The sequence below is a fragment of the Meleagris gallopavo genome, chromosome 7 (genome assembly GCF_905368555.1).
Source record: "Meleagris gallopavo chromosome 7, MGAL_WU_HG_1.1, whole genome shotgun sequence".
Lineage (NCBI taxonomy): Eukaryota > Metazoa > Chordata > Aves > Galliformes > Phasianidae > Meleagris > Meleagris gallopavo.
This window is the reverse complement of record NC_139410.1, coordinates 32601136-32627346: the sequence shown is the minus strand read 5'-3', so window position 1 is coordinate 32627346 and position 26211 is coordinate 32601136. Positions and strand designations below refer to the sequence as shown.

General features: G+C 38.0%; 1 protein-coding gene across 4 annotated transcripts in view; it reads right to left on the bottom strand.

The window, feature by feature from the left end:
* The window catches only part of ARHGAP15 (Rho GTPase activating protein 15), a 315622-nt gene that overhangs the window by 46308 nt on the left and 243103 nt on the right, over positions 1–26211 (bottom strand). For all 4 annotated transcript variants that reach the window (XM_085227838.1, XM_085227840.1, XM_085227841.1 and 1 more), the window contains one exon: positions 13084–13218. In XM_085227838.1, the coding sequence (XP_085083964.1) occupies positions 13084–13218 (135 nt within the window). The remainder of the gene's footprint in view (positions 1–13083; positions 13219–26211) is intronic.

Here is a 26211-nt window from a genome sequence, read left to right as displayed (position 1 = left end):
GAAAGTGTTCGTGAGTCAGTAATAAGGTGTTTTTGTAGGTAGGAGTTGTAGTCTTTGGTATTCTACACATACTACATTTGAGAAAAATCATCTGTTTTTAGCAGTTGACCACCTAGTTAACAAGTCCCACACGGTTGATTCTGATTTCTACTTAGATTACAGCTCCTTTGAGTTTCTCTTGAAGTGAAAAGCGACTGAAATGAAATTTTCATTTGCTTCCAGAGCAAAACACCTTGGTGACTCAAGGATCAAATTTCTGTTTTTAACAAAAAACATTTCTAATTGAAAAAAAATTATTAGCTTCATCTTATTCTCATTTTTGCTTTGTGAAGTATTTGAAAGCTTAAATAAGCGTGGGACATATTTCTGAAAAGTATTTCCTTCTGTCAGCTAATATATGAACATTCACACCAGATTCCTCAACGATTTTCAATTTGGAAACTTGGAAGATTGGCAGATTTGGAAATTCTGGATTCCTCTTTTACAGAGCTGGTTTCCATACATTGCTTTGCAACTCTTGTTTTGTAGTGATATTTGTTAAATAAATAATGCTATGTTAGAAATGATAATATAAATATTTTAAGGAGCCACTAAAGCATGTTCAAAGGAAAACCAAAGCAAATTCCACCAAGTGAATGAACTTTTGCAGCCTTCAGAGGGTTACCTGACCTTCTACTTTTGCAGCTTGCTTGACTCAAAGTTACAGCATTGGAGGAGATAACAATGAAATTGTACTATAAAAATAAATTACTAGCATGAATATTAAGCAACAAGGATATAATAAACATGACTGCTTACATGATTCTGATTTATTGATACTGATTTGCTAGTAAATTATCACACAAAGTCCTTGTTTTAGTTGTTCAGGAACATGTGCAAAATAAAGCTTGGTGGACACTTCCCAAAGACCTTGACATCTGTCACTTTGGGATTCTCAATGCCTGTTTTTCTGGTACATTATACAGCACCATAGTTACTTCCCTTTTCCAGATACATTTTTTTTTTTTTTTTCCTTTGCTGTCTGGTTTCTTTAAAATCTGTTTTTCAGTCCTGCACAGTTTTTAAAACTACTACCATAGAAGTTCAGCTCTGACACAGTGGAACAAATCCAGCTGCAAAATCTCCTACAGGCTGTTCATGCTTGTTCTGTTAAATAGTGCTCACTTTGAGTCAAGAGGTTTCATTACTATATTTATGAACCTCTTGGCACCAGGAGTCGGGATTTCCCAGTGCTAAGCATTAATGCATTTTGCATCACTCTTAAGCACTGGGAACTCAGGATCACCGGTGCTGAGGGGTTAAAGATGGTAAAATGCAGATCTTTATTTCCAGATAGAAATCTTTAGTGCATGCTTGCTGTTTGCGTGTGCGTGTGTGAATAGTCTGAGCAACTATCAGATAACAGAGGGAGATAGCAAGCTGCCACAGTCACTAAAAGCTACCAGGAACTGCAGATTTGAAGGGATCTCAGCAATAACAGCATGCTGCCTATATTCTGCATCAGATATTTGTTATCCAAATTGATGGAAAGTATCCCATCTAAAATAGGATTATTCTCCTTTAAATTTAAAGCCTACTTCGTGCTTATGTGGCTTATATCACTTCATGACATGGTGTGTTATGTCAAACCTAAGATTATTTTTGGAGATTTCTGAGACAGAATCTACTTCATTTTGCCTGTCATCAGCCTAAAGCATGTGCCAAAAGACCCCTTTTTTGAGGCAGTGATTCACAAATACCATCTGAATTAAAGGACAGCTACAGCTTCAAAGCAAAACATGTATCTTGGATCAAATTCTACTAACATCTCAGACAGTGCTCTCAGTTTTGATACTTCCTTTCAGAAGATTTATATCCACACAGTGGGCTATTTCTTATTTAAAAAAAAAAAATAAAAAGTTTATACACTTCAGTTTGCAAGCAGGAATCCAGCTCATCAGGTGCCCTGATCTGTGATGGAAAGAAAAACAAGCAACGAACTCAGCTGCAGAGAGCATAGGTTTGTTAAAGCTGCATGTGAACATGCAGATGCAAATCAAACAAGAGTCAAGGGAGAGGCTGTTCTAAAAGTGGCACTTCATAGCCCAGGGTGGGAACTGCAGAAGCGTATATAAACCTGCCTGCCAGGCAGTCCTTCCTGCTTCTCCATGTTGGTTCTTGTTGAAAAAAAGAAGAGAGAAGGGAGAAAGGAAAAAAAAAGGGGAGAAAGGAAAAAAAAGGGGAGAAAGGAAAAAAAAAGAGAGAAAAAAAGGGGACAAAAAAGTAAAAGAGGCAAAAGGCAAAAAAAAAAAAAAGTAGGGGAAGAGGAGGAAAAAGAACAAAAATGAAAGAAAAATAGAAAAAAGGGGGAAAAAAAGAAAAAAGGAAAAAAAAAGAGGGAAGGGGAAAAAAAAAAAGAAAATGGAAATTGCTGCAACTTGCACCATTTCCTTTATTTGCTTCCTATGCAGACACTTCCTCCCCCTTTTACTTCCATACACCCATTGTGGTGTGGGGCAAGATGCAGAGTGCAGTAAGATTGGGTTATGGCCCTGGTCACCTCAGGTTACTCTGTGCATCACCCTCACCATGACACTGCATCACCAGCCTAGAAAATGCTTCCCTTGATCGCTGAGTTGTCCTGACACAAATTCCAAATATCAGGTGTTTCACAAGAGTTGAAGCAGATCTCCACTTCTCAGTTACATTTTTTTAAGTATCCTACCTTCACATCTTAATTTTTTTTTCAACAACTGACAAATAATGAAGTTTGCTTTTCTCATCACTTAAGTATACCCCAACAAGAATGTTTTGTACCTCAATAGCTATTTTTTTTTTCTTTCTTCCCAGTGCAACGCTATCACTCAGAAGTGCTTACCAGTGAATGAGTCAGCCCAAGAGCTGATGATGAATTAGATTACACTCCTGATCTTCGTGAGATTCTCTATGTGATATACTACCTTCCCAGGCAATTAAGGCATTAGTGCCCTGGCCAAAATGTAGCAAAATTCTGCCTGAGTCAAATGAATTTGGCTAATGAATTTTATACAGAAGGGAGTCAAAGGGAACAGTTTGACTCTTCAGGAACTGAAAGAAATTACATTCTATTTTAAAGTTTTGAGCATTTCAAATCCGATACCTGTACTACAAGAACAGGGCAGTGGGTTGTAGAAATATTTCTGCATCCAGGGCAGCTTCCTTAAAGATGAAAGTTTTGTTCACCAAGTTATTTTGCAATGGGTTGCTCCAGTGCTGCACACCCCCTGATGCCATTCATGGGGGAGGCTGTGCAGCACTTCTATCTTCCATTCCCACACTATTTCTTACTTTGCTTGACCCCTCTTTTTAGCTGTTATCTGGTACAGCTGGTGGAGTACAGCTGCTAAAGATGCTTTTCCACAGCCACATTACCCAGTTTTTCAGTCCTTTGCCAGTCCTACTTTTTCACAATTTGTGTCCCTCAAGAGACATTATAAATCATATTAACTTTGAACTCTGGCCCAGCCTTGGTAAGAACACCAGCCTACCCTCGCATTTAGACATCATTACTTTTCCGGAGTGCTTCAATTGCAGCTGTATTTCCCATGGCAGACACAGCTCCTCCATACTGGTGAGGTTGGGAAGCCAAAGCTGTATGAAGGTCATGATTTCAGGGATGTGGAAATCAGAAAAACCCATCCCTGATTTTAACACATGACTTAACATTTCTGTCTCATCCTCTGTCATCAGGATGAGTTCTGTACATGGTCCTATTGCTACTTTGCTAGTCTCATCATTTTGTCTTATCACACACCCTTTATCAACACAGCACTTTTCCAACACTATATACGTCCTATCGGCTACTGAGGCAAACTGGAAGGATATTACTTTGTACATTCATGACTTGTTTCTGTGGAATTTTTAGAACATTTAATTTACTTTACTTCTCTAAGCCATTTTCAGACCATTTGTAGAATAACATTTCCAGAGAGAATGAGAGAATGAACTTCTTTCTGGCCAATTACTGCTTTTAAGTAGCAAATGTGCAGTTAGAGCAGGTCTGTATTATCCAGCTGTACAAGACTTGCACCCAAGTATTTGTCGTGGTACTAAATGTAAAGGTGAAGATGATGTATTTTCTTCTAGTTTGCTTAATGCATTATCAGGAGCTTTCTCTAAAGTCTTCCCTGATGCCATGTTGCTATCAACACTCTTAACCATTATAAAAGAACAGTTTGTAAAACTGCATAGAAAGGGTCCACGCTAAGGCATGTTTCATGGCTTGTTTTTACCTGCCAGAACTTGAAGACCCTAGAAGGTTGCTCTGTCAGGAGGAGAAATTTCCCAAATGAAAGCTCTGATATCAGCAGATATGGTGGTCAGAGCATGCTGGTGCTGGAGAGCCCTAAGGGAGGTATCAATCCCTTCGAGAGACCAAAAGGTATGAATGAACACAGCTTAAATTTTTAGATGGATGTAGACTTATTTAGATTTAATTTTTTAGACTTTCCATAGTCTAACATACATTATCACAGTAATCACCATTTTCAGTTATTCCTGCTGCAGAGTAAACACATTTACCTTCAGATAATTCTTCAAATATCTGTAATAATAAGGACCAAGGAACAATTCAGTTACCATCAAGATTTGATCACGCCTGCTTCTCTGCTGGTTGAAACCCATTGTGCCAGCACACACAGATGTATGGTGTCAATCTTACTTGAGGAAGACAGCAAAGCAACTTTTGGACAGTAAAAAGTCACATGAAGAGAGGAAGAAGACACAGCACTGGAGGTGATGACTTTCAGCATCTCCTCTTGCTCTAGAAGGCTCCTTTCACCCCCTTCCTGGTCTTCTCTTTCCACTTTCCCCTCCCCCCTTTTCTTCCATTTTTGCACTTCTGAAATTGTGTAACTGGGGCATTATAGGCTGTTTCTCCTCCTGTTATTACTTTCCCTGAGTGGAAGCTTCACTCACAAGCCTGATGAAACATTTTTCCCCTCAAACCCAGTGTGCCAATTCTCACTTTGTCAAGAGCTCCAGATAACCTCCATGAGAAGTTCTTCCCCCCCCTGCCTCCCGCAAATGCTCCAGGTTACAAAGATCTTGTCACAGCTACTAAATAGCTCCTTTTCTCTCTCTTATTTTCTCCTCCTTTCTGCCTGAAGTGTGTTATTGCTTGGATTTCTCAATTTCTCTTTGTCCTCTCTTTCACTGTTCTCTCCCTCTTGGTTTTCTCTATGAGCTTCTCCTATGCTAACCTACATATGAACTCTCTAGGTGACTTGTTTTTTTTGCTACTGTCCTTTCTTTTTCATATGAAAAGATTCTCTTAGCCACAGATCAAATTTATATTACACCAATACACAATTTTCTGTGGCCCAAAAGTAAGTTAAAGATGAGCAAACTGAAACTCATGTGTTTTCTCTTTGCAATTTTTTGGTTCTGCACTCCATCAACTAGCAGTCAATATAAAGCCAGTAGTCTCAGAGCCTCGATGATCAATCTGGCTATCATTTACACATATAAGTAACTGTTTTTTGGTGAACTGAAGTGAGGTACACTGCTTCCCAGATGTCATTTACACCAAGTCTCTGCCAGTTATCCAAATAAGTACTAATACTCTGACCATCCTTATCTCATGGCAGGTAGAACTCCAAAAAATCTTTTAGCCTTGTTAGCATTGTGCTATTTAAGATAAGTCACAGTTTGGAGACAATGTTGTCTAATAAGTGTTATTTGCAAGTACTGGCTTCAAAGCACTGTGCTGGACCTACCACATACAGCAAAGTTCTTGCAAAAGGTTCTCACTGAGTAGATTAACTACAGATTCAGATCCAGTAATTTATTGTGTAAGCATTAAGCCATTCATACCACTAACACCTGTGCAAGCCAGTTGGCCTAGTCAATTCTTGTTTAACATTTAATTATGAATATAATTAGCATGAGTTAAGAGACAGGCCAGGCATCCGCAATAAAATTTGCAGTATGCTAAAAAAATTATAACTATAATAACAAAAAAGATTAAATTGCAGAGAATATGTCCCTGCTGTGCAAACTTCGCATGACAGCAATATTCAAGTACAAATTCCTTTAAAATTTGTTCATTTGCTTTGATGAGAATTGTAAACTCTTTGCCATATTTTTAAGACACCATTTTTTCAGTTCTTTTAATTTTAAGGCAATTTTTAACACTGATGCAACCCTTTCAGCAAGGTTACTCAGGTTCTCCACTTTTCCTTGAAAGTTAAATTAATTGGTTTGGTGACGTGACTTGAAGACTGCCTTAAGTAAAGCGTATATAAGAGTTTTGTTAAATGCACTTTGTAGCATATCAAAATTGCAGGAGAAAAAGATTAGTGACTATTATGATATGTGCCTTTTATAGGTAGATTCTTATGTTTAAAAAAAAAAACACAACAAAACAACTAGACAGCAAAGTCAGCCTAGGGTCAGTTACCTATGGACAGGACCTTCATAACAGAACGAAGCCATTCAGAGGAGCTAAACCATCATATGTAGATTTTATTTTCATTCTCTTTCAAATAACTTATAACTATCTACATGAGAATAAAAAATAATAAATGTTCTACCCCTTATTTTCTACCCCTTTTTTGGGCAATTTTCCACCTCAAAAGACAAATGTATTCATAGGCATGCCCTCTAATTCTTTCTTCTAAAACAGTTGCATTCAGAGCTGGAAAGATCTATTTAAAAGTGCTGCTGAGTAGAAACAGTTTGCAACTGTGAATGGAAAGTCACCAATAGAGACCAGGAGGTTACTGGGGCATATTGTTCCTTGACACCTCTTGGGAACAAAAAGCCTGGAATGAACCACTCTTGTTACCAGTCTGCTGCTGTTACAAGTATGTCAGCCTCCATTTACATCTTCATTGCAGGTGGGCTTTCCTTATGCCTCAAGTATGAGTGAAGAGTATAACTATGCTAGCTGTAATGGGTGTGATGGTACAGCTGAAATATATTGGTAGCCAGGTTATACATCTCTCTACATGGAGATATTTATATATTTCCATGAGTGAAATGTATTTCCCTGAGAATGCATTATCCACAGAATCATTCCTTTTTTAAAGAAATCTGCACTGTGTCTCAACTTTTGGATACTGCGTTTTACTATGCAATTTTTGTTCTGTTTGCATTTAGGTTCTGGGCTTCTATTGTCTTCTGATATTTAGATTCAACCTGAGATGTATTCATATGACTTATTATGTGAGATATATTGTGGTGACCTTGGGTTTGTTTACAAATCGCTGTGTTCACATGAAATTGAGGCTTCCTGATGCCATGCCAAGCCCCAAAACTTCCTTGGACAAGTAAAAGAAGGATAGGAAAACAGTTTCAATAGGAGGCTCGCCAACTGCGAAGCTGAAGGCAGTTTGATTAGGACTCGAAGCCCACAGATTGAGATTATGACAGAAATTTGCATAATGCCAGAGACTGATAAGATTTTGTTTCTCAGGAACCTATTACGTGATGATGTTAAGAGACTGTCATGGATTTATTACAGTGCAATATGCTGACTTGTCTTTCCAAGACGAATTGGCCTTGAGCCTTGTTCTTTGTAAGCCTCGAGTGAGGCTTCTATAGTTGTCTTTTGAAAATTTCTTTAGACATCTTTTGTAACTTTTCACCAAGATGATATAAGGATGTTATGACTGTCAGAATAAATGAATGTATTTACTTCCTTTCCTTTTCCTAGCTGCTATTTTCATAACACTGCATAGTGGTTCAGAGCAGGTCCTAGCTATGCTGCATTTTCAACCAGTGCAGCTCTGTACTTTGATCATGATTATGTATCGACGACTAGACTTGTTGATTGCCTCCTGATACATTTTTTTTGCCCAATTTTGATGAGGACTACTTCCAGGCAAACTCCACATGACAGCTACGTTATTCAGTGCAAACTGTGCTATGGCCTGCTAAGACTGAATTGTGTTTGCTGCCTACATAGACATGAGTTTCTGCAGCACGTTGCCTCTGGCTGTGCACACAGCACGTTTGAAAGGAGAACCTTCTGAAGCAAGATTGGAGCCTGGGCTGAGAGTAAACCTTTTTCCCCGATGCCATCCTCCATGGAGATAAAGAAAAGGAGCTGACATGAAAAGGTCTGATTTCTCCTGATAGTAATAGATAGCTTTTGTGGGTTAAAAACAGTCCACTGCTATAATGAAATAAAAGTTTATTCCTTTGCTATGTTACCACTCTGTTTAGTAAAACCATGACTTCATTGACTTTGTTGGATAAAACCAGTGAAAACCAGTAACTAATACCAACAAAACAGCAAGAAACGTTCTACCTTCTTTCAGTAAACCAAAGAGTTACAAAACTCTATCATAAGTCAGATACTAAATAATCATCTTAGTCTCTATATAATAGGGTAACACAAGACATAGGATTGATGAGAATGACATTGTGAATTCTGTTTAGCATTCACCCAGAGACTTTAATTGATATATCGAAAGGATATGTGTGAAATCAGTTGAAAAAAAGTGTTAATGGTCCATCAGAGAAACCAAAAAAAAGAAACAAAAACAAAACAAAACAGCAACAAAAAAAAATAATAAAAACAATATGAGTACCTACTGTGAGCATTTTGTAGCTTCTATGCATTTTACCATTATAATTCTAAAAACCTTCTTCATCTGCCATCTAACCCCCAACGTGCTGCAACTGTGGCCTTATAAGACGTGGAGGTAACAAGGTCTCTACTGCTCCCTCTGTAGACAAATGTTGTATTTTCTGCTAGGATCAAAAATCTTGAGCTTCAGAGATGGAGGATTTCTCTGCTAAAGTTTTTGGGGAGGGCTGGGCCTGTGTTGGCAGGACCTAAATCATGTTAGCTAAGTAGATCTGGTGCCCCTTTCTCCAGTAACTTGGTGGCACACATGAATACTGTGTTTTCTGTTCCACATACTGGGACCTGAGGTACTTCCTATTAAGTTGTGGGTCCCACTTGGAAGCCTGAAAGTCACATTTAGCAACACTTAATTTGTATTATTCTCACTTTTGTGTTCATCTGCCTTAGGTAGGAACGGCACAGCAGCAACAGATACCTTCCTTCAGAAAACTCACTATGAAAGAATCATCATTTTGGCAAAAAGACTTCTGTTTAGAGCATATATATGCATTTAATTTGTGTGGATGTGCACGTTAAAAGGTAAATCACCTGTTTATCTACAGTACTTAGGTGATACCTATTAAATTCATACTATAGATAAGGAATTGAAATGATGGCACAATCACTTAACGTCACTGAAAAAATCTTTCCAACACAGTAACATTTCCAACCTGTGGCAGATAAAATCAAAGATTTGAACCCAATCCTTCCAAACCAGGGACAGATGCTGTAGCTTTGGGAACTTGGTGGAATTTTCCTTCGTGGGATATCAGGTTTTTTTATTATTATTATTTTTGTCTTGTAACTGCATTTGAACAAACGCACTGTCTATACAGATGCACCATCTATACAGCTTTCCCCAGGTGAGGAGATCTGGAATGACTAGTCAGTATTTGAATATTTCCCATGTTGAATTTTCCCATTTATTTTATTCTATGGATATCAGTCATAACTGCAGAGGAAATCATAGTAGACAAAATTTCTTTTTTCTTTTTTTTTTTTTTTTTTTTCCCCATGCATTCTGCCTCAGACTTTTCAATAAAATTTGTTCAATTAAACTAAATATTTGTAAGCAATTAACACATTTACCTGCTGATGTTTTAAACAGCTTTTGGGGGTACTTTTTTTAGTTTCAGTGTATGAAACAAATTCTGTAAGAAGATTGCATGGACATACAGATTGAATTCTGCAAATAAGGTGAGTAAATGTTTCAGTTATTGGCACTTCTACCACCTTACTCACATGAAGTACAATTTTACTTGCAGACAATCTGTTGAACCACGTCTGTTGATCTTGCAGAAAATCAATAGAACTATTTGCGGTGCTAAGTAATTTAAGTGTGGCTGAACCTGACTTCATAGCAGCATTTGGGCACACTTTAGAAGTGCATATTTCATCCAAAATACCACAAAATGACTTGCCAGTAATGTATCAGACAAAGTCCTTGAAAAACTTGCTTTCCAAATCCTAAGCAACAAAATTAGTATTAGGTCAGAGGTCTCGTGGCCTTCCATTTGTCATTTATAAATTCTCTGATATAAGCTACGTGGACAGTAATTAAGCAGCTTCAGCCTGGCAAACCAAGTTCCGAGATTCTGGAGTGCCCTGAATTATCTCCTAATGTTACAGCCATATCTAAATTGTTCCAATATTATGGCCATATCTAAACCTACTTATAGGGGAAATTGGAGGTAGAGAGAAAGCACTCTGCCTAATACACAGGACTATAATATTTTGTTCCTGTGCACCTAAATTAAAATGGCCTCAACCAGGAAAAATAATTCTAAGCTTGCTTTGGAATTTTTCACATAATCTTAAAAACAGCTTCAGCATAAAAAGCCTGGGGCATCTCTTGTGTGCTTATCCCTCCAGAGACTTCAAACTAAATGGATAAGCCACCACAAAATGTTAGTAATAACTTGTTACCAACCATAGATTGTTTTTTACACAACTTCATCTTATTAACAATATGGCTTTGATGGAGGTGTGATCAGTGCTGGAGGAAGGATGCTGGAGCAGCAGTAACATCTTCATGTTATTGTGGGGATGTGTCCTAATTGCCCTTTTCCTTGCAGTCCTCAGGTTGGTTTATTTCTGATAGTAAGTGCTCTTTCTATATGTACTGCATGCCCATGCACTGGGTGCTAATAACACCAGTTTTGGAAGAATGGACAGAAAAGACAGAGACACTATAGTCTCTTTTTTACAACATCCTGAAGCAGAAAGGACATTTTCTAGCAGTTCAGCATGGACCAATTTTCTAGCAGCAAAGACAGAGCAATTAGCACAGACTAGCCAAAGACTCAACTACTATGGAAATGATATTGAAGACAAGAGATATTTTACTTTGCCCGGGGACTATTAGCATGTAGAAGAGCTCAAAAACCGCTGGAAACACCTAATTGTTGTTTATAGATGTTTTTAAGTAGAGATGGTAAGAATACAAATTTGTAGATACGTTGGCAGTAAAGGCCAAATAAAGAGAAGATTGATTGGAAATCGTAGATTATATTGGACGCTTGGATTAGGTAGAAATCACCCTAATGTGCCGTAAAGAAAGCAACAAGAATTAGGGATTTGAAATAGTGCAAAGAATGTCTTAGAGTGCTAGTATTTTCTTCCTAGGAACAAACTGTTTTAAAATCCCTCTATAAATGACTGTTCATTAGACTATCAATGTGTATAATGGCCCTCAAAATCATAATAAGAACTAATAATAGCTCAAAAAGCAGAAAGGGATGTTAATTTCTCACTCATGAATACTGATGCTTTAGGGAAGAGTCTCATCCTGACATGCTTTCAAAGTCCATTTCACAAGTCTATTATTGGTTACCTGTTATTTTTGCTATAAAAATCCTTCCACTAAGCCTCCAAAAGACTTCCTATCATCTGGACTTGAATGCTAGCATGAGAGTGAGAACAGAAGATAACAAAATCATGGTTCATGATGAGGGTGTTCAAGATGCAACGACGTTGGCTGAGCCAAAGCGTACCCCAAAGGACAATGAGAATGAATGAGAAGAGGGCAGGAAGACTATTTAGCTGCAGAAAAGCAGGGTGATGGTGGACTATCTGCAACAGGGAGTAAAAGGGCAGAGTACACATAACAAATGCAGAACAATATGCTTAAGAGACCTTGTTCATGTACCTCATGTACCACATCCACTAGGGGCACTGCTTCTTCTTTCCAAAGAGGCAGTGGATGGAGAACCACCTGAAGGCTATGTTCCACGGTGTCGTTTCAAAAGAGCACCCTGTCCTAACATGCCACAGAAACAAGCTGAGCAGTAAGCTGTTCTTTTCTTATTTTGCTCTTCTGTTAGCTCTTCGGAGACTATACAATGGGAATGTAAACTGGAGAGAGTTCCTTCTCCGTCTACTTACAGTGTGCCTTGAAGAAAGAAGTGCACTGTCAAGAGTAAACTTCCAGGTAATGTATTTCCTTACCTTGCATTAACTGCACTGCTTCTTTCTATAACCAAGAAGGGACGGATCTTACGAGATACATTTAACCTCATTATATCTGATACTGGGTCTTGAAAAGCTTTAGTTGAACTAAAGACTCTTATGAATATAAAATCAAAGTGAGCCGTACATTAAGGACTTCATACTCTCTGACAGCTGCGCATGTGTGCACACAGCTCTCATTAACAGTAATGACAAATATGCATGCCCATCATTCAGAAAACAGATCTCTAAGTACATTATTTTGTTGTTTTTCCTGAAGATGTTTCTCTATTGGACCTTTAATTAAGCTCCTAGCGGGCTTTTCCCCCTTAAGCTATCTCGTCCCAGCCCCCAGTTTTCAAGAGGAGTAAAGCCCCAAATAACTCTGTTTTTGACTTAAATTTTTCCAAGCTGCTACAGTTTTAGAAAATGCACCTGCAGATATTAAATACAGAGAGGGATTGCAGCACACAAACCAAAGACACATAACAAAATAAATGCCTTGAACTTTGACAATACTTTTTGCTCCCTGCTGCCTTATATTTAAGAAATATAATCCCACAAATGTAGATATGAAAATGAGAACACAAATGTTTTTGCATTCTTTTTGTGATCACTGAAGGCAAGAGTCTGCAACCTTGTGAAACAAAACACATGCATTTCACTCCGATTAACATAAAGACAGCCCTTTCTAACATGATTCACCATTATTACTCCCTCTCTTGTGTTTGGGGATATATGGATTATCAGCCTCGCATATTTTGAATACGTATACATTTTAATTCCTTTCCTAAACCATTTTAGGCAATGAAGTTAAACTGCATTTATGAAATTTATAGATTAATGATTTTTTTTTTTTCCTCTAGCTAAATAACTACATGCCGTAGGAGGCAAAAGGCAAGCAAAAACAATAAAAAGACAGGATCGTGGATCACGGAAGGTAAGCCAGATTTGAGATGCCTCTGTACTTCAATTTTTAAGTTCATTATTATTTTTATATAACAGGCTATTTCACTAGCTTCTACTGTATCTGATGTACTTACTTATCGCCTCCACAAACTGTTCAAAGAAGCAGTATGGGAACAGCGGCTCAGGCAGCTCTCTGAAAAACATCTTGAGTGCTCCGGTGACAACGTGGATGTCCTCCCACTGGCTGTCGTCCAAATTCAGCTTCTCTTCTGGGAAAACACGAGGAGAAATGGAACAACTGGTTTTAATGAAACAATTACAAGACACTAATTATTATGTTAATGTTTGCCTACTATCATCAGCAACCGTTAACAGCCTTCTGCACCTAGAGGTTTGGTGCTGTGCATGTTTTTTTTTTCCCCTTTTTTTTTTTTTTTCTGTAGGAAGAGAACATTTTCAATGGAATACCATCTGTAGGAATGCAGCTAACAAAAAAACAAGAGACACAAAGAGACAGTACCATTGACACAGTATGTCAGATACATTTATTCCCATAATGCATCGGTATGAAAATTAGCATCACCGCTCAACATGATTCAAAGCTATTTGGTTTTGAGGCCGAGGGGCTAAGAGTTGCCAATGATGGCCGGCTCAAGGGACCGGCCTAAAGGCCTTGCTGAGCCAACAGGAGACATATGCTAAACATGGCAATAGAAAATGAGTTATTGCTTTACATGTGTTAGCCTTGCTATGTACAAGGGAATAATGGGGAAACGCTTTTCTCCTTTTTTTTGCCTGAATGTAATGTCAGCAAGGAATAGAGTACTGTGAGAGAAAGGATATTAATTCCTTCTTACTGCTTCAAAAATATTTTGTTTGGTTTTCATCTCTGGGAGGAAGATTTGCCCAGCAACAATATTAGACAGACCCCTGTTGGCCTACCTAGGCTATGCAAAGCTGTCAGAAATGATAACACACTAAAGACAAACCACAAGTGCTTACAAAACTGTTTTACAAACAAAAAAAAATGTTTTCTTTTGAAGCTTGGCTGAGCTAAAGAATTTAAATATAAAAGAACCTAAATGCTAAAATAGTTTCTAATAAAAAAAAAATAAAACAAGATTGGATGATTACTCTATTTTCTCTCCTCTTTTTTTTCTTCTAGTGGAGTGATACTATTAGAACAGAATAAACAATGAGATGATAATCCACATAAAATTCACAGAAAGTGTAAATCCTTATTAGATCAAATTAAAATGACATACACTTTCTTCCAGTCCTGCTACTCCAAAAATGGAGTTCGCTTTTTATATATGTGCTGTGATTCTCATTTTTAGAAAATTTCTTTCTGAATGCAAATCAAGGGCCAACCATGAGAACTACTGCACAAATTTAATTTGAAGCAACAGAATCCTGAAATGTTTTACTGAATGTCACTGAATTTTCATGTTTAGCAATTCAGTTGGCTTCGAGAGCAGCCTCTTTAGTGAACTGTTGTTAAACAAAATGGTACAATTATTGGAGACACATGGACACCCACAACTCCAGATCCCTGGTACTTCAGTGCAATAGTTTTTCTCACTACAGAGCTTGCTTTTGGACAGAAAAATCTCATTCAGAATGGAGTCATCTTTTGACTTTTGTGTAATAAACATTATTTAATGCTCTTTAAATTTCTGCATTTGGGAAAGGTTTGTAGATAAAAAAAATGGACTCAGTTCCTTAACTTGGAGTAATGCGAGACAAAAGAGGAACAAAGGCACACTTGTGCACTTTATTTAGTTGTCTTGGTTTCAGGCCCCTTTTTTTTTTTTCTACGTTGCATTACCTCCATCATAAAAGTAATGATTTGATCTCAAGTGAGTTATCAGAAGAGATCTTCTTTAGACTCTGAGATCATATTTGATTGATCGTATTTCAACAATTAGCCTTTTCTTTTGCCCACACACTATTGAACTAGATCGACAGCAACTTAGCAGGCCAGCTTTAAACAGTCAACTGTTAACAATAGCATCAAAAAGAGAGACCTGATGGGGTTTACTGTCACTTTAAAGAACAGGGTGGGTTTTCACATTGTTGAAATCTGTCAGATATTTTGAAATGTCCCTCTCACTATGGTGCCACACCCCCTGCGTGCCCTTATAATAAAATTGGTTTTACTCCTGATTAAATCATTTTCTCCCTACCCACTACCATACTTCTCATAATGGACCTGTGTGCTCTACAGCTGGTGTTCTTCCCATGGTACCAATTCTTACTTTATCTTTTAAGCACTTTGCTGCTAAGATCTCATGCAGAGTGCTTATGTTTTGTTAAGAGCTTCATTCTTAGAGAAATAGCTTAACACATGTTCTAAAAATGTTGTACAACTTATTGCTTAAAACACATTTAGAAAATGTATAAGTACTGTAGCTTTGGCACAGAACTTTAAGTAGAAACCTTTAAAAAAAAAAAAAAAAGCACTTGTTTTTGCCATGCATTTGTCTTAAATGTCTAAAGTGGAATGCTTGACTTCTAAGGCTTTGCAGAGACTTATCTTACCAGATTTTTGCACCATTTCCAGCTCTTCAAGGAAACGTGTTAGGAATGTATCATCGTGAAAGCAAAGGGTGTCAATTTTCCCTCTAGCAATAAGAGAGTTTTTAAAAATGTTTGCTAGGAGGAACAAATGCCAAGTCAAAAAAAAAAAAAAAAAAGAGAGAGAGAGAGAAAAATAGAAGTCCATTCAGTCTAAGACTCATTTGGTTCCCACTTGTTGGGATCGCTCACATACTATGGCAATAGGGCCATAAGCAAACACACATTTCAGGCTAGGTTTAAGGGGAGGACCTGACTTCTTGGCTTTACTCAGACATATTTCTTATTGGGGTGTTTTGCTTATACAAAGATTAAGTCTCAAATCTGGTATTTAAACTTGACAGTCAAGGACTGCTTTCAGTCAGGAGATACTGTATCTGGGAAGACGCTCAAAATCTCACAGTCCTAAAAATTTGCTTTAACTTGTCAGTAGTATTTGATTAGTTCAACCATCACTGCCAGTTGATATCATATATCTTAGATACAGACACAAATATGCCCAGAAAATCCCGTAAAATTTATGCTAATACTTTGGATGAAAATTTAAAGACCACACTAAGGAAAAAAAAAAAATAGTGTGGGCACCTGTCAAGGTTATTACTTTAAAAAAAAATAAAATAAAAAATCAATATACATTTGTGAGAGAGCATGGGTTTTAGTACGTTATTATTTTTAGTAAACCAGTCATTTCAGCAGTCCATGTTTTTAATGGCAATTGTAATGTCTGCAGTAGTACCAAGAAAGATTTCATCTCTGGGTTATGCATGCCACCATAAAGTTGTCCTCATGCAAAAAGGAAGAAGATAATCCATGGAAAGATTAACTGAAAGCAAAACAAAATGCAAAAACCAAGGCAGGCATTGTAGAAAGGTCAGTTTTAGAAGAAAATGGATGCAGCTCCTTTAACCGTATGTCCTGCCCTGTATGGAGAGCTGTATCCAGGAGCAAAATGCAATCACCTGAGAGCACCACTGAATTTTATTTATTCATTCATTTTTCCTTTAATATGACTGATACAAGTATGTCCCAGGCATATACTGCCTTTTGCTCATGCTGCCACGTTAAATCCCAGAGCACCACATTCAGGAGTTCTGCAATTTCCTGCAAGTGCTCTCACACCAAACCACACAGAAAGTAATCTGCAAGCACCGGAATGGCAATCCCTGCCTGGTGGGCACCCAGACACAACAGCCACCGCCTCTGCGCTCCCCTATTTTGGCATCTGGGGACCAGCCCCAGTGGATGAAGCCTCAGAGCTCTGGAGTCTCCATCCCAGGGGTGGTGTATATTCTGGCTGAGATCTCCCCAAGAGAAAGCCCTGCACAGCACTGTTCAGTAATTCACAAAGTTCCTCTCACTTCAAAGCCTTTGCAGAAGAGCTCTGGGTCTGCACAATGCATTCCCAGTTGGCTGAAAGCTTGGGAAACTGGCTGGGCTCATTCATCTCGACAGGCGGATTACTGGTGGGAGCTCAGAACCAGAGTCCTATGGCTGAGGGAGGATAAGTCCTTTTTCACCACACCAGGGAAAGATAAACTGTCCAGAGTCATTCCTCTTCCTCTTGAGATTTGAATATCACTTTTTTTTCCCTCTTTTAATGGGCATATTTTTCATTAATTTGCTGCTTACTCATGTTCTTCCATACCCAAGAAAAGGACATATTCAAGGAGATCTGATACAGTTGCATAAATGCTCAGCACACTACTTCAGCACTAAGTCCTCATGTGAGGGCTGTTCTCACGACTGACAACACAAACACTAGTGCATGCACTGAAAGGTATTTGTGTTTGCAGCTGTACCTGCATTTTATAAGCCAGAACTTCTCTGCTCACTAGTTCAGAGACATAGCAGACTTCTGCAACAATGGCACCTCAAAACTTTTGTCACAGAGGAGCAAACAGCTCCTTTCAAGGTGATAGGCACTCCATTCAGGGCAGCAGCAGAGCACAGAGATGTCTGGAGACACAGCAGACAGGCAGCTGAGGGGTGGAGAAGGCTCCCACCCATCACATGGCAAGGAACTCACCCCTTGGCATTGCAGCACATGATGCTTCACTTCCCCCTCCAGTAAATCCTGAATTGACACTGCATGTTATACGCATGCTCCAAAGTACATACACTCCCTTGAAATTTGATTAAATAGTACAGCAGAAGCCTCAGTTTATAAAGAATAACACTTTCCTCATTCAACCTGGATTCTGGAGCTCTCTCACAGCTAAGTAGCTCTTCGTCTCTCCCTTGCTAGGTTTGGGAGGTCACTGTCCTGCCTGCAATCAAGGTATGGTGCTTTGTTTCCAAGAGTGTCTTAACAGATCAAAGAAATTGACGGATAAGCAAATTAGTACATACAATGCACTTCTGAGTAGTTCTGGTGCATCCACCCAAAGATACCAAATTATCAAGGATATAGCCAGCAAAACAAAACTCTCACGTATTCCTCTTTCCGTGGTGGAAGAAAATGGAATGCCCTTTCAACAGAAAACGTGTGCCATGAGGTTATAATGCCTAAGCACTTAGTTAATATCACAGTGCCCATTTGCATGGTGCCAAGGCGCAGATTACTGAGCAACTTCAGCTAGAAAGCAGAACATCTCTATGTGCACCTCGAGTGCAGTTTACTCCAGCTCTCTGCAGTGACAGTTCACTGCCCTAGGGGCATGCTGGAACAACCCAGTACTGCTAACTTAAATCCCAGCCTGTGCCAGAAAAATAAAAGATTTCTGTACTCGGGCACACTGGCTCATATTCATCCTTGCATAATTCCAACAGAAGTCCAAACTGTAACAGAGGGATGAACTATCTCATTGTTTCTGTGAAAAATATCCAGTTCAGCAATAGTACACCACAAAGGCATGCGGAGCAATTCTAATGTTTAGAAACATGGTCAGAGGGCGACTTGTTGCATCTGGAAAGCTTTTGCACTGTTTGCAACTGTGGGTGTAAAACCAGAGTGGTACTGCAAGGAGGAGAATCCATTTGGTGGCCAGAAACAGATATCAGCATCATGCTCCTACACATAATTCATTGCCAATACCTGCTACAGGGGTAGATGACAACATTATTAGTTGTAACTTCGCATTTTCAATCACCGTGATTTGAAGCAATAACTCCTGTAATAAGATTATAATTGCAAATACTTTTAAAATTCATCAAGTTCAACTGAATCAACTATTCTGCATGGGAAAAAGATTGATTTTAAATATAAAATGTTCCTGAAAGCTCCCTAAGAACAAATAGACCACCTGCCAGAATTCCAACATCCTTCACGAGTTGCTCAGAGGTGGCTGTTTAACCATACGTATCCCGAGCAACCAGGGCCCAAAGCATCCTTCCTCTGAGGCTAGAGAGAGCTTTGTTATTATATGGCAACTTCATTTGTGTCCTAGTAGGCAAAGTGCATTTTATTTTGTTTTTCTTTCTGTTCTTCTCTCTATTATACCAAATCAGACTACTGTTCTTCTCATTCTTCTTCATCAACTAATGGGCTTTATTCCATTTTGTAAGTGAATGTTTCAACAAAACAGAAATATCAAATACTATCTTAGATAAGGAACTTACTTTCATGATACATTTTACTGCTGAAAGGTAAAAGTCCATTTTGAGCTCTGCTTTCCACTGCTTCAATATATGTATGTATAGACATATATTAGTCAAAGTAAATATTTTTTATTGTGTAACTGCTCTCCAGTAAGCTTTTCTGCAATCTAATCTTAGATTTTTCCTGTTTGATTTTAGTTGTTTTTTTGTTTGTTTGTTTGTTTTTTGTTTTTTTTTTTTTCCATAGACACTCAGGCCTTTTATCAGAACTGTATGCATCTGCATTCCAAATCTATATTTGAAATAGATTGAAAGCTCTCAGGACCTAATACAGGGAGGGACTGGACAATGACTCTCTGTCCCATTTTCATACTTCAAAAATATGGTCATATTCCTATCTTTTTAATTGTACCATTAAGTCAGGGTGCTTTAGGATTCTGACATATAGCTCTTCTGTTCTTCCCGGTCTCAGTTTCTAACACTGCCTCTATTTCCATTCTTGTCAAAAGCCTTTTCATAGTTTAAAAATCTGTACACAATGTTTTGTAATATTTGGCAGACTTATCTGAAACCTAATTCACTGCCTTCTTGTGATTCATGGGTCATAAATTATTTTATATGTAACGTACCCCAAAGGGTAAAAAATTCTTTGTATTAAATTTCAACCAAACAATTTAAGGGGGAAAAAAAAAAAAAAGGAAAAAAAGTATTTTTGAGACACCGAAAATATCTGACCTTAATATACGGTTTAGAGCGTTGTCTCCCACAAATGGTATCTCAATATCTTTTGGCAAATAGGAGATTTCAACATGCTACAAGTGAAAACACTTCTGCCGTAACTTGGGCTTACTGTAGACAACTTTAAAGGAAACGAGAAATACAAATAGCGTGGCACTGGATCAGACTGCTGATCCGCTAAATCAGCCCTGTCTCCAGTGACTGCTAAACTGAAAGGGTCTGTATGAAAACAGTTCCAAAAGCAGGCATACCACCCAACCCTTACTTATTGCGTACAGCCAAATGTGTTACTGGGACTGACCCCAATAACAATAAGCTGGTGCTTTATTTCAGTGAGTTTCAACAATCAAGGGAAAAAAATTAACAAAACAATAAAGATCAATATGACTTCCTTTATGTAAATGACTTCCAAATGTAAAGAGATCAAAGCCTGAGCAAAAATTAAGCAATTCCCCCAGTTCTCTTACAATACTAAAAAGGAACATGCACATATATGTACTTGTTTGCAGTCATAAAGATTATCAATGAATTATTGGTTTATTGCTTTATGGGGAAAATAGAAATCCAAACTTGATTCTCAAGATATTGTTCATCTATTTCTTACATTAGTAATCGCATGAATTTTAATGGGATTGTTTGCAAGAACAAAGACCACTCGTACATGTAAATAACTGTATTTCTGTATTTGCAAAAGTTCATAGCTGGTCCAGAGAATAAATTCTGGATATATTTCTAATGAAAGGGTTCTTTGAAATAAGCCAGCTGAAAGAAGTATTCTTATACACAGTCAGGTATACAGAAGCTCTGCAAATGTCAAGGACAAAACACTTTATTTTGTGTAGAATTTATCTTCTGGTTCGCTAAAGTCAGAACACTTTTGTTCATCGGAACTTTTATAAAGGACTGTTTCATAATATGAATCCATTTGGATTATCTGACCAGAGATAAGACTTCAATGGACTTACTATATCATTCACCACTGTACCAGTGTCACAAAAGGGAATTACAATTAATTGGATTATGTTGGTCTCCACCCGCTGATTGTAGAAGAGAAAGTCTGAAACTGTAACTATTTCAAACAGACCGTATCTCTCATCAACCATGGGATTTGGGCTTTAATTTACCAATAAAGCTTAATTTCTTCTTTATATTCTCTTTTGGTTAGGAAGAGGTCATTTAGACACTTTATTCAAGTTGCTTAAAAAGAAAGGACAGTTTTGTTAAATACTTTCAAGCTGGGACTTCAGTACTTGCACCTTACCTTTTAAACATCGCTTATTTTCTCTCCTAGCAGTAAAGTGACTTGTCTTGAAAAACACAAGGCAGGGAAGCAGGCTTGTGTTTGGGTCATAAGAATAATTTTTGCTTCATATTCCCTAGTTAAGTTCATGGAATTTTGGCTGAAAGTGTTGCTATAAAGTGACAATTTGCCTTCAAACAGATGATGACAACACCATACAGCACAGAGCACTGCCATTTCATGTGGAATCCTGCACAGAGGTGGGGCAGTAAGTAAGAGCTTTTGGCAGCTAGGCTTAGCTTTATCTGTATGGAAAAGGCACAGGCACAACTATCGGTGTGAAATCCTCATTAGCTTGCAAATAGCCAAATTCTACAATACAAACAACTTCATTTTTTTTTTTTCAGTAAATGAATTCCATGCTAAATAACAATACTATTCTTATTCCAACTGCCCATATATAGCATTAGATATAACCAATAATATATGTAACGAGTAAATGATGAAGATTTTCAATACTAAATAAAACTTGAGACTAGAAGGAAAAACAGGCACCAAACCACCACCTCGCTACGATCAGGATCATGAAATGCACGCAGAGAGAAACACCATATCACACGGGCTATGAACTTTGGGAGCTCAGTTCTGCAGGCAGCCACGTTGCTGCCTCTGCTGCTGATGGCTCCAAGAGCTGTTTGGATTTTATTTCCCTCTGCTAACTGAAAGGTTATTTCAGTGCCTAATTCCTTCTAGCTACCAGCCTAAAATATTCAACTTCATATAGTTTCTTAATAATTATTAATATCAGTAATACTTGCTTTGATTTGTGTGTGTGTGTGTGTGTCAAACTTTTGCAGTCAGTCGGAGAAATAAAAAAATCCTCAGTCAACTTACTTCAAAACCACGTTTCTTAATTCACATTTGCATTACTTTTTGCTAATATCTGAAGCTCTAATTCCATTCCCTGGATATTAACAGGACTAGCTATGCTGTTAAAGATAGGAATGCTTCTAAGTGCTTACTGAATCAGGGCATATGAGATGATAATTGCATGTGTTTAAAACAAAACTTTAAACAGGAGGGGATTATGTAAGTTGGTAAAACAAATATATCTTCAAGTGCACTGAAGGGCTTTCAAATGTTAACGAAATGTCCTTTGATAATAATAGTGCTAATAATGACACAAATTTTCATGTATTTTGATGCATTTTGAGAATCACCCTGAATGGGGAAGATTCTCAGGAAGTGCAATTTTTTTTTTTTTTTTTGGGGGGGGGGGGGGGGTAGAGGGGGGAAATCCATCATTGTCTCCAGAGCTACATCTCCTCTGCACCAGCAAGGATCCGATGCTGAAAGCTGTCCTGCTCCAGGCTAGGGCACGCTGTGCACTGCAGCTTCTGCTTGCAGAATCCCACATTTTTCTAGCAATGCAAAAAGTCTTCATCAGATGCACATTACACTTTAAAATCACTGAAAATCTAAGTTTATGAGCAAAGCTGCCCATGAAACACATCGGATCGCAAGACAGGTGGACCTAAGAGCTACACTCACAGAGGCAGTTGAGCATTTGGCTCCCATAACTCTACACCAAAGTCACTGAGGTTTTTTAACCAAAAGTCTGAAATTTCAAGTCAGTGAGGACTTCAGAACATACATCTATACCCCTTTCTATCATACAGTCACAGAATCATTAAGGTTGGAAAAGATCATTAGGATCCCCAAGCCCAAGCTCACCCCATCCTCCCATGCCCACTGACCACATCCCTCGGTGCAGATTGGATACCCTAACATCATATTTCTGCTTATCTTTCTCTTTTGGAGGGTTTATCTCCCTGCCTGTTCTAATTCTATTATTCCCAGTTCTTTTTTTCTACTATTTCCAGTTTTTTTTTTTTTTTTTTTTTTTTTTTTTTACCCCTACCTAAAATTACAGGCATATCTATTTCAGGAGAGAAAATGTATGCTTTGATGCAATTTTAATACTTTATAATGCATGGTGGTTTTTTTTTTTTTTCCCCTGTTTTTCAAATTAGTCTTGCAAATAGACTCATAATAACATGACAGTTCTAAATAAAGAGAAGAGATTTTCATGACTTTGAGATGCATGTAGGTCCCTCCCACAAGTAATATATTAAAATATTGATTAGATTAGGGCACTGTTTCAAATAAATGGAGATTTATACTTCCTTTTGGATGCAATATCTTATAAAAAGTTTCAAGGCAACACACAACAAAGCAGTTGACAAGAAAGATAGCATCTGCTTTCCTGGCTATTCAAGCTGAAGTTTTTCATTCTAAATGCAAGCAATGTTTCCAAAGTTAACATAATTAACTCACGACAATCCTGAAACATCATAATATAAGATACAGATGGAAATTCAAAGCTTTAAAAATGTCATGCAACTGCGAGAGGATTATCATTTTTTAACCGTGCCAATCTGAATACTAATTAAAACAGGTGTTTTTATTTCAAACGCTGTTGCACACTGTGACATTACTGGGAGAGTTATTTATCTATTAGTCTACGAGGAGGCATATATTGCTCAAAAAATGGGATGTGTGATAATAACAAAGTTCTGAGATAAAAGAACGACACTGTGTACTGCTTCCTGCAACAATAAAAGACCAGTAGTTCAATTAGTTAGTAATTTCCGTGTGACTATTTGACAGATTCTACTAATTGTTAAGCTCCCACTAACTATTACTTTACATAATTAATTATATTCAAACGCCAGCTACAAAGACATGTGGGCCAGTTGCCCTTTTGACAATGTTTTTCGCAAACTGATTTGCTTACCAAAAATATTTTTAGAACGAAAAGATCCTAATCTCGAGTGGAAATACACATCAAAACGTTCGAGCGGCTCTGAGTTTTACCACGGTTATGAGAGAAAATTTGGATTGTTTAACATATCATTTATGCCACATGCATAATAGCTGAAGTCTTCTAGCAGAGATCTTTCATATTAATTTAGCATTGCATAAAATTCATAGTAACAGGTCCAGGGGTCAAGCATCATTCATCATTAGTTGAAGTGACATTTGCAACCCTCCACATAGCAGCTGCTTGAAAGGGGAAAAAAAGGTATTCTTTGGAAGAATGGGGGGTAGCCCACAATCCTCGCTCTATCCGCAGAAGGGAAAACAAGGTGCCACTATGTCAGCATGGTAATGTGTTTAAATTCGGTGATGTCATTCTCCCTAACCCCCATGAGTCACAAGGCACAAGGCAGCTGCATTCCTGAACTTAGTAGTTCGGGTGGAGATAAGTAATAACTAGATGTAAATGAATTACATTACTGTGGTTGTGAACACAGCTCTGTGCATCTAAATTATGATTTATATCAGGATCCTATCTTGTTTTTGAGAGTTTTCTACTTGTTAACAAGGCAGCCCTTGTTCTCGTGGCATCCTCCAGGCATAATAGTTTCTGGGAAGCCAAATAAGATCACTTTTGAAACTGCAAGACAGCATTCCAAGACTTTGCAGCAGAACACATTGGCCAAATTAGGACTTCTGAAGACTGTTAACTAACAAATAACATCTTTTCTTTCTTTTTTTTTTTTTCTTTGTGGCATGTCTTGTCTACTATAAAACATTGAGATCAGAACGGGAAATGTGAGCAATTAAAATGAAAATGTAATCATCTGCAAGAAAAGATAAATTTGTATTAAATGGCTAATACTTCACAGTCCTTTTGATATTACAAGTACTTTTTAAGGAAAATATATATTTTATGTCACAGTAATTTTTATTATGTGAAACATGTGATCTCTTTGGAATTATGCACATTTTTAAGTCATAGTCATTAAAACAGCACACAACACAAAGTACTTAGATTTTAGAGCTTTGCTAATATTTGGAGAATTTCCTCAACTTTCCTATTATACCTGAAATGTACTTAATTTATCCATGTCTCTAATTATCCACTGGTACTTAAAGCACTGTGACTGAGACTACTACTACATCCTTCAAAAGTTTAACGATTTTTGCAAGGAGAACCAATGCTGCTTGAAGAGTCACTTAGAAGCGTATGAAAAACGTTCAAGGACACTGGTTAATACACAGTGCCATCCTATGAGCTGCTGTAAATTCAGCTCCCACCCAACAAGCTTCTAGCAGGGAGAAGCTGGCTGCATGCTTGCTGCCTGTGCAAGGCACACAGTGCAATCCAGCTGTAGGTATTCTGCAGTAAGGTCGTCGATAACCCATGGCAGCACCGGGTCCTGCGTTGCATGGCAGCTATCCATTCCCAAACTAGATAAAAACAGTTTCCACAATGGACTGCGGCTACCACTCCATTAATCTTTTGGCCTCTCACCTTGCCATGGATTTTAATTGCTGTGCAGACAGTAGGCTTGTATGTAAGGATGTTATAGATACAGGAAAGGCAGAATGGCTGCAAAAGGAATAGAACAGCAGAGGCAAGATGACTGGCAGATAGGGTTGCCACATCCCCCTTAAAGAGACTGCTCCTTTTCCACACCTTATGTCTCTTGTACCATAAAAATATGCATAGATGTATGTGGGAGCATCATAGCAGATTTCTTGGGATGCGTGCCATGCATCTGAGCTTCGAAGCTGGCTCAACGTTGTCACCATTAAGTCGCAGTGTACACAGCAACACTTCAATCTAATTTCAATTAGGGAAAAGTTACACAGAAACTTCTTGGAGAGCACACATGACCTCGTGCATAAATACCAATTAAATTCAGTATCATCGGTGTCTTTGAAGCAAACATTGATACCACTGAGAGGAAGGAATTTGAAATGAGGGAGCGCTTTATGACATTGCCTCCATCTACAAATTTTGTCTGTGTTAACTAGTACGTCAATGATTAGTGAAGCAGTTGGATTCATCTGTGAAGAAATGGGGTGGAGAAAAGTATTCCCATGATAATTTCAATGCAGACAGTTTTTATGCGACATAAGGTAGAATACTGCGTTATCATGCAACAAAATGCTACCTGGTAAGCAAGGGGAAAAAAAAAGAAAAAGAAAAAGAAAAAACTTGATCTGCTGAGCAGCTACAAATACCAGGAGCAGTTTTGACCAAGATAACAGGAGAACTCACTTAAACTGCATCTCATGCCAGAGACTCATGACACCCAGAAATGGTCAGTTCATGTGCTGAACTACTCGTCTGTTCTGAGCCTTGGTTTGCATGTAA